Source organism: Mus caroli, chromosome 12 (genome assembly GCF_900094665.2).
Source record: "Mus caroli chromosome 12, CAROLI_EIJ_v1.1, whole genome shotgun sequence".
Taxonomy (NCBI): domain Eukaryota; kingdom Metazoa; phylum Chordata; class Mammalia; order Rodentia; family Muridae; genus Mus; species Mus caroli.
Genome location: NC_034581.1, coordinates 67,381,582 through 67,396,438, shown reverse-complemented (window position 1 = coordinate 67,396,438; position 14,857 = coordinate 67,381,582). Strand labels below are relative to the sequence as shown.

Sequence of the window (14,857 nt, the reverse complement as noted above, 5' to 3'; positions counted from 1 at the left end):
AGTGTCCACACTTTGGTCTTCATTCTTCTTGAGTTTCATGCGTTTAGCAAATTGTATCTTATATCTTGGGTATCCTAAGTTTTGGGCTAATATCCACTTATCAGTGAATATATTTTGTGTGAGTTCCTTTGTGATGTCTTTGCTTTTAATATTTAATTTAGCATATGGAAAAACTGATCTTATATATATTAAATAAATTTTAATTTCAAAGACAGTCTCTCTTATGGCAAATGCTAACTGTTCTAAAATGGCATAGAAAAAAGTGTAATTTCAATAACTTATTAATATCCAAATCTAACAATTCACCAGGTTTTTATGTAGCTAATATCACTTAACTCTCCAGTACTCTCCAGTGAACCTAGCGAAAGGCTGCTGAGCCATACACTGATTGGGACAAAGTCTGCATGCACCTTGCTCTGCATGCACTTTGCTCTTTGCTATTACACCTTGCTGTTGCTCAGGTCCCCGAGGTTCAGAAACTGACAGCACACTAGCACTGTCACTCTGGTGCCCTTTGAAAACTCACAGGCTGGATGCTACATAAACTTTACTTCTGGCGGAATTAAGATTTTACGGATACATAAAGTTCTGTTTTCCAGTAGTAAGTCAAGGAACAGCACTGACAAAGTAGAACAGTATGGCAGAAACAATGGGCCACTAAGTCAAGGACCCCCCACATAGAAGAGAGTGCCGAGATCTCCAGGCAAGTCACGAGCATGCTTTCACTATGGATTTATTATCTATCAGTCTAGAGTACACACATATACACACAAATCCTCGATAGTTAGATATCTATATTATACAGCCTTCTAGAAGAGGTTGAGCAATTTGTTTAAGACTGAAGAGTACAAAAGTAACAGAGGTGGGCTTTGATCCTAGGTCTGTTTGACTCTTAAGTCCACAGAACCTTCTCAGGCTTCTGCTTCCTTATCTGTTGTATAAAGGGGCTCAACTAGCTCATCTATGTGCACGTTTCCACTGTATCCTCCTAATACTCCACAGCCCCAGACAGGGTGATCTCTGTTCTTTTTATATAACAAACAAAAGCTTACCTCAAGTCATGGGTTCTCATACCAAGTCCTTCTGACTCCTTCATCCAAGACTATTTTGTACTGCACCATACCCAATATTCATTCAGTTCTTTTGTACGGATGCTCCACTCGCTGAACAGATTTCCAAAGCACTTCTAGGACTTATAATACTGAGCCACAAACTCCCCAGCCTCTGTCTCATGCACGTGGGCAGAATCTTTTTATCTCTAATATTCTTCTGTGGTACTATAAAACCTAAGTACTTGGGGGCTGGAGACATGGCTCAGCAGTAAAGAGCGCTGGCTGCTCTTGTAGAGGTCCCGGCAACCACATGGCGGCTCACAACCATCTGCTGTAATCCCTGTAATGTGATTCTTTTTCTGGTATGCATGAGAAGAGAATGAATACACACACACACACACACACACACACACACACACACACACACAGAGTAGATACAACTTTTGCACACACATGGTAGTAACTGGCTAATTTCTAAACTATCCCTTTATTTTTACAGTTGGTAAAGAATATCCTATATTTGTGTCAAAAAATTGTTTTTGCGATCTCCAGGCTCCAAGAAGATTGAAGCGGAATAGTAACTAACGGCACAAAGTTGACTGAAGAAGAACATCTGGCTACCTTATACAAGCAGGTGTCGACTACTTCATTGCAAACTTTCTCAAGGTCATCAGTGACTTCAAGTCTGGATCTCACAAAGTCACAGAGCTCTTCGTTCCCCATGACGTCCCAGATGCCATCGCATGCAAGGATGATGAACTGGTCATCTTCTTCAGACCTTTCAATATCATGGACTTCGGGCTCTGGGGAGACAAGCTGCTCTGTGGGACCTTTTCCATGGACACATTTGTAATCGAAATCCCCAAGGGCCCTCGATACAGCCAGAGAGCCATTGACACGCTGAATCATCACTGAGCCCCCTGCATTCTGAATTCGTTCTTTTTCCAGCGGGTTACTTGGTTTATGGTCTTGTGTGAAGAAGTGAACTTTTCTATTCCTACAAAGTAAACCCCTCGAGTCTCCACAGTTAATGAAATAAGTATGTTGGGGAGAGATTAAGACACCCACAGCTGTTGACCCGCTTCTATCTGCACCATGTTTCTTCTCTGACATAACTCTCATGTGTTCATCAATCTCCAGAAACCCTGTTCGGATTCCATTCTTTACGTTCTCCACAGAAGGTGCTCCTGCAGACCCTCTGAAATCCTGGTTATTGGTGATGTGATCTAACAAGTGCTCACAGCAGTATTTGGCAACCTGAGAACCAGCATGCCCATCATATACAGCAAAGAATGACCATGTCTCAAGTCCACTTGGCAAACCGATCACAGCTGTGTGTGCGTCCTCCATTTCGACTCGCCAACCTTGCATGCTGCTTAGGCCATATCGTAACCCATTCCCCTGCCCCTGGGCATTATGCTTCTCCATCTTTGGCTTGTCTAAAAATGCTCCCATTATGACTTGATCTGTAAAGGAAGAGAAATAAGAAAATAAGTGATTGCCTTTGAAACAAAATAGGCCCAACACTCTTTACCCAGAATCTATAAGATACAAGGAAGCTGGAAAAACTCACAGGCTATACCTACAAGCATTGTGTTGCTGACTTAGAATGTGGAGATTAACAAGAAAGGGAAAGGCTGACCAAGTATGGCTCAACTAGACAAGCAGAGGGAACTGAATCACCAGGGAGGGAAGAGCCTGTATGCCTCTCTGTGGTTCTCAAGGAGACCCAGCAGTGACCATTAACTTACATGAACCAGCAAGATTTCAGCATGCACTCAAGATGCACAGTCTTGCGATTACTTTTTGTCAATCAAGAAAAAGACAAATTGGGGATGTAGAGATGTCTCTGCTGAGTTAAGAGCACTGACTGCTCTTCCAGAGGTCCTGAGTTCAATTCCCAGCAACCACATGGTGGCTCACAACCATCTATAAAAGAATCTGATGCCCTCTTTTGGCTTGTGGATGCATATGCAGTAAGTAGAGCACTTATACATTAAATGAAAATAAATAAATATGTCTTTTAAAAAAGAAAAGAAAAAGGCAAATCACACACAACTATCTCCTACTGCAGGGCCTTGGCTGAGCACTTAAGCTGAATTATCAGAGTTTGATTCCAAGCTATTTAGTTTTGTTTCCAAAATTAGAAACCTCAGTAAAAGCAAAAAAGCAATTACTTACACTGATCTAAATTTTCAGTGTCTCTGTTTAAACCCTTGCACATTCATCCTCCTTAGCTAGAATCCCCTGGCAAACCTCTTTACTACCAGAAAAACTACACCTGTATCTATCCTGCTTCAGATTCTACTTCCTTCATCACACTTGCCAGTCTTTGACAAGACCAGTCAATTATTAACGGAGTCAGCTTCAATTTTCAACTTGCAATACATTAAAGGACAAATTTTACTATACAGAATGTAACAAAGTTAATCTGATAATTAAACTAGTAGTAATAACATGCATCATTATTATGCTCTGAAGGCCCTAGGAATAAATCATAAAAGAGATTCAAAGGTCAGCTCATCTAATCCTTTGCCAAGGTCTGGAATGGACTCACATAGGCAGACACAGGAGGTCAAGATTTAGGCTGCTCCTTGCTCAAGCAACAGTTTGGTAATGCAGACTTCAGTCCAAGTAATCAAATGAGTCACACACTAAAGAAAATCTTAAAATAGAATATAATACCGAAGAGAGAGAAGAGGCTGAAGAACTGTGTATAATAAGGGTGAAAGACAGTATTAAGGTCAATAAGCATGAAGTTCTCAAACTAGGGGATTCAAGAACCAGTAAGTGATAAACTCAGAGAGAGATGGTATGGAAAACCCCTTAGAGAAGAAGTAAGGAATTTCATTTTGCAGCAATCACCCCCCCCCCCACACACACACACCTTTTCCTTTTGCTGACCAACTCACCCACAGGGAGAGAAAACTGAACTAATGTCTTGTGTGCACACAACACATATAATATAAAATTCAAAAGATTATATTTAAAAAATTTCCTTGTGATTTATAAGGCATATCAAAGTTGCAAATTATCGGGGGTGGGAGGAGGAATTAGATGGACTAATTGAGGTATAATAGGTTAGTTAAAAGCCAGGTCTGCACCTCATGCCTATAATCCCAGTAGAGGCAGTTGATCCCCTCATCCCCTGCAAAAAATATTACGGGAAAAGAAGCTAGTGGATAAGAGCCAACAAGAAAAAAACCTACAACTAAGAATCATGAGGAAGAAGTCAATCACTGGGGGTGGGGGTGGGGTGGGGGGGTGGGGTTAAAGCTCAAATTGAAGTTCATTTAATAGACAAACCAACAAGAAAAACCAGCAACCACTTACTCCTGCCCTAAGATTTTTCCCAACAACATCAAGCCCTAAAAAACACAAGTTCTGACATTAGACTGCTATGTAAAACTCTGGTTTACTTCTTAGTAACAGTGTGACCACGGGGTGAGGCCACTTTTCTGAATTGTTTTCTTTATCTGTGCAATAAGGTGTTAATCTTTTCTTTCTTCTCCCCCCACCTCCTTAAAAAAGACAGGGTCTCACTGTGTAGCTCTGGCTGGCCGGAAACTCCTGAGATCTACCTGCCTCAGCTCCTGGAGTGCTGGGATTAGAGGTGTGTACCATCATGCTTAGCTTTAGGTACTGATCTTATGGGATTCTTACAAGTACTAAATGTTCACTGCGGTTAGCATCATGTCCGAAACACTATAAACACTTAATATAGTATAGCCGTTGTATTACACTGTATACAATACTATACAGTGCTTATAGTATTGTTTTTCCACCAGTGGAAGGAATCAGCTATAATGATGTTTCTCCTGGACAACAGATTTGTCTGCCACTTAGCAAAAAGCCTGAACATATATATTTTGGGGGGGGGGGTGGTAGAAACTGAATGAACTCAGAGCCTCATGCTAGGTTAAGTACTCATAAACTACACATTTATCCCTGTGTAATACACTTTAAACCATACTTTAATACATTAATAGTAAAGGGGAGCAATTTTTAAAAAGTCATTTCTACCTAGCTGACAATATCAAAAGTTGAAAAGAGTGTGAGGAAAACAGAAACTGTAGTGATTTTACTAACAGCAAAAGCTAGAAAATGCATATATATGCCAGCTCAGTGATCCTAGTGACTTAGTCCAGAGCAGTGTGCTAATAATGGCAGATAATGCCCTGGTTAGAGTCACCTTTGTGGTTGTCTGTGCCTCCATCTTACAACCTGGAGTAAAGCAACAAAGGTAAGTGAATACCATTGCTCCAGATGCACACTTACATTAACAAGCTCAATCGTATACATCAGGATTCTTACTATAGTCAGTTAAGGAACTGAGAATACATCATCTTAAAGAAACGGTCCCATCTGACAAAGATAATGTGTACAGTGACCACTTCTAAGCTATAATAGCAGACCTCGGAAGTAACCTGCTTCTGAAAGGGCAGAAAACATAGTAAAGGGCTAGCACTCAACAACAGGCATGAGTCTATCACACTCCAACAAGGCAGTATCTTGACTAGTGCAGCAAAGCAGTTCTATGTACATGCTTTATGGTTATCAGCAAGGACAGTGCTGCAAACCCAGGAGCGCAGGGCTTAGTCATTGTGCACTCCAGCACTCAGAGCCTGACAGCAGAAACGCAATAGCACGTTAGCGTGAGTGTTAGTCTCTCTCTGGGAAGAGGAGACACTATGGGTTTGGGGAGCAAGTCTGCCTGTCCCCTCAGGGACAATGGGGATTTGAGGAACAACTGCTTCCTCTGAAGTATATATTCAACAAGTCCAAAGAAAACCAACCCAAGACATGGTTTTAAAAGCAAGTAGGATTCTCTTAAAAAGTAACCTACAGCCTACACTCTTACCTCTCAGCAACTAAATGAGATATTAGTGAGTTATTACAGGCTTAGAAGTAAAATAGTGCCAAGTGGTGGTATATGCCTTTGATCCTAGCACTCAGGAGGCAGAGGCAGGAGGATCTCTATAAGTTCGAGGCCAGCCTAGTCTACAGTTGGTTCCAGGACGGTGAGTGTTACACAGATAACCCTGTCCTAAAAAAGCAAGACCCCCTCCCCCCAAAGTAACACCTCATGTTTATCGGATGCATGTGGGGGAGTGGTACCAACTAAGCACTATTTACCAGTTTAATGAATGTATTAACATCTTCACATCTTTATGCCAATATTGGCATATTATACCCCTACCTTACTAACAATCTGAGCCACTAAGTTACCTACTCAAGGCCAACAGCAACTTGCCTCACCTAGATGTTAATTCCCGTAGCTGGTCTGCCTAGCTAGCTGGATGTGTGAATCGTGATTACGATGACTTGGATGACTCAGACTAGCATCCCTCAGTTTCTCCATCTGTACAATGGATATATCAATACTGACCTTCTGAAGGATATTGCAAATCAGTCAGAGACCCTGGCAAAATGGAGGCACTGGGCAAAATGTCACTCTTTAATTACTACTACATTCCTACTAAGAGATCACATATAGATGTTGATGTTGCCCAGAGACCTTGCTCTATCCTTTCAAAACAAGTGCCCCACTTATTTACCAGATATACCTAGAAACTGCCAATTAAATGAATTCCTCAAAATGAAAGTAGGCAATTCAGAAATCTTAAAGAGTCTGCAAGATTTACAGAAACCTAGGGGAGTAGGCAACTCTATGCTATATAAAACTAGGAAGCTGACCATGTAACTGTCATGTCAGAAAGTCTTCATATAAGACTACTGCATACATTGATGGCTAAGCACTATTTTACTTAGTCCAATCATTAAATGAACAGGGGTGTAGGGGTGGGGTAGGGAGGTAAGCTGCAAGGAGATCCATTGGCCATGGAAGTTCACTCAGATTCTGGGTCTAACATCTACTTGGGTACATGCTGAGACTCATCACAAGTATTAGCAGCTGATCTGCATTTTAAAACAAAGGGCTACAGTGAACATTGAGTCCTTTAAAATGAAACCAATCTCTAAAGTGAGAGCTTTTCACTTAACCACTTGTCTGCTTTTTCTTGCAGTGCTAGGAACCAAGTCCAGGACCTAGTGTAGGTATGACACACAGTCTATAGCAAAAACATATTCCTAATTCCTCAATTTGTCCCTGTCACTAGGTGAAGCTGATGTAATTATCTACTAGTCAGGAGGCTTAATCCACTAAGAACCAAACTGACTAGGAATTTTAACAAGCTTCTTCTCCTTTACTGTCGACCTTATATGAAGTGTAATAGCAAACACGGAAGTAACTTGACTACTCATCAAAAGGTAGAATAAATAAGTGGACACTGTTTATACTATACTACACTATACTATACTACACTATACTGAACATCCCTATGAAACCCCATAGTAGTCCCTAAATAACAAAGTATTATCCATTTTGGGCAGTCTTTAAAAAAAAATTGAATCAAACTACATTTGTTTGCCTGTAGACACAGTCTAATACAACAACTCCCCAGGTCTCTATGCCAAATAGACTTACGTAAACACTGTGAGCAAAACGATGCTCTTAGAAAATGACACCACATAATGCTTTTATGTCAAGCCCTGCTTGCTCTGCACAGCACTATTTAGTTTAGTTTATGGTGGGGTTTGGTGAGATTCAAGGACATTTAAGCGTGAGATTCACTGCCTAACTAGCACTGACACAGGAAGCCAGGTCCTGGGCTTAGTTCCTAGCACTGCAGAAAAAAAGCAGAGGCCTCTGATGAGCATTAAAATAGATATGGTTAGAAAACCGGGGATATCTGGAACAGATCTGCCTTTGAGAGCAACCTAAAGGTGGAAAGAAACTTCACAGAGAGAAGTGCACATAATTAAGAGGCAAGACATTTCTCAGGGAAAGAGTGGGGGTGTGAAGGGAAAACACCTACTAAAGACATAGGAAGCAATGCACAACATGGCAAATCTGAGTTATATGCAGGAGGATGCAAAATAGAAATGTACTAGTGCCATCAGATTTTTACATTTTACATAGCTCATCAATGCTGATGTCTAGATGAATTTTGTCCTCGAGCTGGTTTATGGAGTATATATGGAATAGTATTAACACAGGAACAGCTGCAGTTCAGTGAAGCAACACACACTGCTTACAGTCACATCTCTAAAAAGCATAATTTAAACCACACAAAGAACTTTTAATTTCCCAAGCCATGATTAATTAAGGCAGCTCCCTCAAGGTTATCCATAGAAATGAAGGGGGGGGGTGTGAAGTACATAAAAAACTAAAGCATATTGGGAGTAAGGCTCTTACAAGAACATAAAACCAAAACACATCTATATTTACAAATATAATTCTGATATAAATACAGAAGCAAGCTGTCAAAGACTATTTCAAAAACAAGAAGGCACAGGAAAATAGAGGTAAGGTTGAGATGGGGATCCAGATTTCTGGGTGGACACTCCAATTCTACACGCCATCACATGCACGGGGAAATGTTGTTAAAGACAACAGGAAGTGCTCAAGGTTCTGAGAGAACACATACAATAAAAAACCCCAGCTTCCTTCAGAGTTAACATTGTTCACAGCCTACAAGTCTGCATCATTTCCTAAAGACCTATACTGCCAAGAAGGGAAAAAACTAAAATTATTATTAAAGGACACACGTATACACACCACACAAATGTGTAGCATCTTATACATAAAAGGTTGTGTCTTTCATCAAAAGTCAAAAGTAAGCCAGGCAGTGGTGGCTCATGCCTTTAATCCCAGCACTTGGGAGGCAGAGGCAGACAGAGTGAGTTCCAGGACAGCCAGGACTATACAGAGAAACCCTGTCTCAAAAAACCAAGTTTAAAAAAGTAAAAAAAAAAGTAGATTGTATTAACTACAAATCAGAACCTAGCCATCAAGACAGGAAGACACTGAACAATGCTGACATTTGTAAAAAGGCATACTGAAACAGTTTTCTAGAAATGAAAAAGATGCAATGGAGATGACATGGGAGTGGTGATCAGCAAATGGTATTAAACTCCTTCCAGAACTCATTCTGCCTCACATATTTCTTTTCTAATCGGCTGTTTCTTGCCTATGATAAACCCTCTTGTGAGAGCTCAGGAGTCCAGGCTTAACTGAGTTTCAGAAACTCTTCAAGGTCCCACGCTATTATCTTCCTTGGCTCTTTCAGATCTTTGTAGACCATGCTGGCCTGGAACCCAGAAATCCATCTGCCTCTGCCTCTGCCTCTCGGGTGCTGGGATTAAAGGCATGTGCCACCTCGCCTGGCACGTAGCCTTATTATTTAAAAAAATAGTATATACATTATAAACCTGTTTTCATTACAGGTTCCATTTTAATCAGGCAATTTTAATTGTTAATTAACCTCAAAAAAATGAACCCCACTTGCTCTAAGAAAATATATTTCTACCACTTTGTCCTTAAAAAAACTATATACAAAATATTCTGATACAAAGAACTAAATATCTGCAGGAAAATGTAAGAGATATTAAGTGAAATAATAACATATCAACAAAACCCATTATTCTGCATGATAACAATAGTTTTGTAAGCTGACGGGAGAGAGGGTTAAAAGCCTACTTTTATCATTTCCTTAAAAATCTGTACATAAATGTGGACTTATATGGAAGTCTTTTACCAAGTATCCTAAAAGTTAAAACAAGTAGTATACACATTATAAATCTGTTTCTATTACAAGCTCAATTTAAATCAGGCAACTTGAAATGTTAAAATGATGAACCTCAAAAACAAACCCCACTTGCTCTAGGAAAATAAGAGAAATCTGGGCATTTAAGACCCCTTGTTAAGAGAGATGGCTTAGTAGTCAAGAGAACTGAGTACTCTTGCAGGGAACCCAAGTTTAGTTCCAATACCCACATGGCAGTTCACAACTGTCTGTTGAACTCCAAGATCTGACACCCCCCACATACAGACATACAAGCAGACTAAACACTCATACACATAAAATATACAGACCTTATTTCTCACAATGAGCCATTTTCTAATTAGCTCTCTTTTGCTGGCTAATGACAGATTCCCGACACAGTATGAGCAGCAGCATCCAGACTAGGCTTCCTCTAATATGGAACCCAGAAGGATGCTATTGAGCCCTCTGGGAGACTTTTCCAAGAACTTATTTCAAGTTTACTATGTCTTAACTACTCTTCGATGGTGCCAACCTGAATGTCTCGGATAAGACTACTGTTCATCCTCAAAATTTCTACACAAGATTTTAGAAAAAGAAATTTTAAGGGAACTAAGTATCAGATACTTATTTGGTTTATCACTGAAGTATTGATTGAGTTTCATACAGCAAAGTTTTTTTAAATTCACCCTTCTTTTTTACCCCTTTTCACACTACATCTTTGTCTCAAGTGTTCCTCTGACCTCCCCCCATTTCTCTCAGGGTCTCACTATGTAGCCTTGCATAGTCTGGAACCTGTGGTATAGACCAGGCTGGCCTTTGCCTCTCTCTGCCTCCTGAGTGCTGGGATTATAGGTGTGCCCCAGATGGCCTAGCTTTGCTCTTCTCTTCAACAACCTCGCTTGCATTCTACTGTCCAAAATCCAGTGTCACTGCAATCTGAAAGCCACTGCAATCCTGTGCTTTACCAGTCTACTCTGCCGCACCGCAAGCAATGCTCCTCCTCCTTCTCTACATCTTGCTTTCAAGTCCGCCTTTCTACGCCTGACAGCCACAGAGACAAACACTTCAGTGAAACTTAGCAAAGCCTGGGTAGCAGACGTAGGAGGGGAAAAACAAGACAAAAGCCCCACAAAGACCAAAATGGTAGCTTTTTTAAAAGGCGAGGCAGTGAGTGACCATCAAGAAGCCCTAGAGGCCGATGTACACATTCAGTTATGCTAGAGAAAAGTTCCATTCTCGATTTAATTTGGACACTCTGAATTAGCACATGTTCCCCCCCCCCTCCAGTCAGACAGGAAAGAAGCAGTTGTTATTTGGATGATCTTACCTAAAACATGTTCTCTTTTGAGCATGATGTTTTCAATGGTTTAAAAAAAAAAAAAATTGCTGGGCAGTGGTGTCACATGCCTTTAATCCCAAGCAGGCAGGTTTCTGAGTTCGAGGCCAGCCTGGTCTACAGAGTGAGTTCCAGGACAGCCTGGGCTACAGAGAAACCCTGTCTCAAAACAAAAACAAAAACAAAAACAAAAACAAAAACAAAAAACAAAAACAAAAAGGACTATCACTTTTTCTGCATTTTATTTTACATAAACTGGCTTTAAAAAAAAATGGCCATAAGACTAGACATACTACTGTGGAAAAGATCTGTAGTTGTTTTTCTAAAGGAGAAGGAAATTACTGGGAAATTTCTCAGTTGCCCAGTATTTCATTGTATAGCCTCAACTAATGTTTGCTTTTCAATTAAATATTTGTGCCTTCCTTCAACAGCAAAAAGCTTCAAAGAATCCTAATACAAATGAGCCATGTATTAAAAATGGCCCCAAGTAAAAGCTCTAAAAGTCTCAAAATGCAACTAGAATCAACTAATTGAACCAATCAAAATAAGACAAAGGTCTACTACGCTAAAGGTCATTTTTCTAATTAGTTCTTGCAGACCAGGTAAAAATTTACAAGTATTCCAGCCAATCAGTTTGTCCAGATGCTGGCCTCAGTGCCAGCAGCGTGCATATTACAGAGCGTTGACGCCTGTGTTTCCTAATGTGTTCAAAGCTATCTCCATCTTCTAGGCCTGTTGGGATTTGCATTGCATAGTGTATAAGGTAACTGTCACAATTGCTTACAAGTGTCTCACACAACTTTCTAAAGGAAATTTTACAAGAATACCAAATAACTGCTTGAAAAAATATCTGAGCTAAATTTAGTTGAAGGGCTCTAGTGACTCTAAAAATTAGAGCCTGACACATTTTCTCTAAGGATTATAGTCCTGACTTAAATGGCATAGAGCTACTTCCTCTGTTAACTTCTCTAAGAATGTTGATTAATCAAGTGGCCTCATCTGCAGATTCGAATTCACACTTTTGAATAATAACTACAAATTTTAAAATATAGCTAATCCCTAGGTTTTCTATTTTTTTTCCATTTATTTATTTATTTATTTATTTATTTATTTGTTATATGTAAGTATGCTGTAGCTGTCTTCAGACACTCCAGAAGAGAGCATCAGATTTCGTTATGGATGGTTGTGAGCCACCATGTGGTTGCTGGGATTTGAACTCAGGACCTTTGGAAGAGCAGCCGGCGCTCTTAACCAGTGAGCCACCTCACCAGCCCGGTTTTCTAATTTTTAATCCTTGCTTCAGAATGGAATCCAATAGCTGACTTCAAGGGCTCATCTACCCTTTCTTCTTTTGCTGAAAACAAGCCCCTCAACTGAACACCTTAAACATTTGCTAAAAACCTTGTATACTTAAGTCAAAATAAGGGAGAAATGTAACTTATTTAACATTTAAGGTGAGACATTCTTCATCAACACAACGAATACATGGGGATTCTAAATATTTTACATATAATTGTGTCCTCTAGGAAAGACAGCCAAAAGGAGCTGCTCTAACAAGACTTGAGATGTGTCTTCCAAAACAAACAGCACAAATGAAATCATTACACTGACACAGAGACTTCCAATGTAGCACAGAGATGCAGGGAAAGGAATAAAGGAATAAAAACTTACATGAAAAAAACTTACATCCAACTGCCTCATATATTTGAATAGCCTCACTTCACTGACATGGCCCAAAGGAACACCAAGTCCCCACACCACTTTCCCTGTCTCAGGAGACGGAGAGTGTCTCAGAGAGGCACTCACTGTCAGAGCAGCCTCTTTATATTTAAGATTCATGAAGACAACTCTGGGGCCAGTATTTAGCACAGGACAACACCCAATAGGGTACATGTGGAGGAAATGAGTGGCAGCTGCCATCTTGACTTTCCCATTGTCAGCAGTGAATCTGCTCTACAGGAAGACACTCTCCTGGAAGCTGACCTGCCAGCAAACCATGCCTCACCATTTCCATCCTGTTTATCCTGTAGAATGCACAGTTCACTCAGTTTCATTGCCACACAAATAACTAGGTCACATATAGGAAAACACTGAGCCGGGCACCGCAGTATGCATATGAAGTGAGGAAGAGGAGGAAGGTGGCAGTACCTTCTGACATCAGTTGTTTAGAGCAGCCTGGGCAGCCTAGTGAGATCCCCACCCTAGGAGAACAAACTAGAGAGCTAGAGATGTGGTCATTAAAAATTCTTCTCAGGCCGGGCGTGGTGGCGCACGCCTTTAATCCCAGCACTCGGGAGGCAGAGGCAGGCGGATTTCTGAGTTCGAGGCCAGCCTGGTCTACAAAGTGAGTGCCAGGACAGCCAGGGCTACACAGAGAAACCCTGTCTCGAAAAAAAAAAAAAAAAAATTCTTCTCAGAGGCTGAAGGGATGGCTCACAGGTTGAGCACTGACTGCTCTTCCATAGGTCCTGAGTTCAATTCCCAGCAACCACATGGCGGCTCACAACCATCTGTAATGAGATTTGGTGCCCTCCTCTGGTATGCAAGCTTATATGCAGGCAGAACACTAAATACATAATACATCTCTGAAAAAAAACCTTTTTTTATGAAAAGCCAAGAATAAGGCAATTCAGACATGACAAGAACTAACTATGGGAGCAGGAGCCGCTTCTCTGACACAGTATGGAAGCTGTTGTACAAGAGCTACTTTCCTATTGCCCACAGCCAGTGCAGGGCCAGCAGTCCTTTAACTGAATACATGCTGAATGACACATGGCACAGGAAGCATGTTTGCAGACACGTCACAGAGCTGTCTCACATAGGCTAAGCTGTGGACTGACTGATCATGGAAACGCTGCTAGCACTTTGAAGACATCCATGCCTTCTGTACCTCAGTGGGAAGCCTCTAATGTATTCCAAGCCAGGGCAGGGCACTCCTCTCCCTCCCCCCTTCCCCTCTCCCCAATTCTGAGGGCTGCAAAGATGCTTTTCTAAAGCCTGGCAAGTTCTGACATTTTTGCACAGAAAACAAGAACAAGACAAAATACATAGTTATGGTTACCTTATTTTTCACTTCTGAATTCTGTTAACAATGGAAGGCAAACCATATCCTATAGATGTAATAGCAAATCTGATTAAAGTTTCTACCAGTCATACTACAGGAAGCAGCACTAAGAATTCAAAGCTGGTAATCAATTATGTTAGTCTTTGAAACAGAACATATACTTCATACACACTAAAATAATTAAAATATACATAGCAAGGGTAAAATGATTCCCCCATCTCTGCTGGAGATGACAAATAAATGCAAAGTACCAGTCTAAATGTAAACTGAAGTGCACGGGAGCTATACTTTCTCATAGTCTGACATATTTCTGGCTCACATTTCGTTTGTTGTCATGTGATCAGAAACCAAAAAAGAATGAAACGATTAAATAGGCACACACTGAGAAACTATTTCCAGTAAGTGAAGCAAGGCCCCAACTTCCAAGGACTTTCTTTTGTACTATAGCCCCAGAATTGTGTGTGTGTGTGTGTGCGCACACGCACACACACACGCACGCACACACGCACACACATATATATATATAACTCTGCCTGGTGAAAAGTTCTAAAGGAAACATATCTAAAGTAGATATGTTTTTCACCACATGCTTTATACACTGCCATATTAGATTCCAACTCACTACAAGAGTCACACTCTGGATACAATAGAACTGAAGCCACGCCCTTTGTAATAAAAAACTAAAACTACCACCACTAGACTTTCAACAACAGCAACAGAGCTAGCCCTGGTGGAGAAAACCCAAGGGTATGGGAGAGCGACTCCACCACTTGTCTGCATGGGGGGGGGGGGGGGG

At 40.8% G+C, this 14,857-nt stretch overlaps 1 protein-coding gene across 1 annotated transcript in view; it reads right to left on the bottom strand.

Annotated features, from left to right (window-relative positions):
• Positions 1-14,857, bottom strand: part of Ppm1a (protein phosphatase, Mg2+/Mn2+ dependent 1A) — a 39,448-nt gene that overhangs the window by 11,881 nt on the left and 12,710 nt on the right. Inside the window, exon 2 of the mRNA XM_029484392.1 lies at positions 1,581-2,518. Coding sequence (XP_029340252.1) covers positions 1,581-2,518 — 938 coding nt within the window. The remainder of the gene's footprint in view (positions 1-1,580; positions 2,519-14,857) is intronic.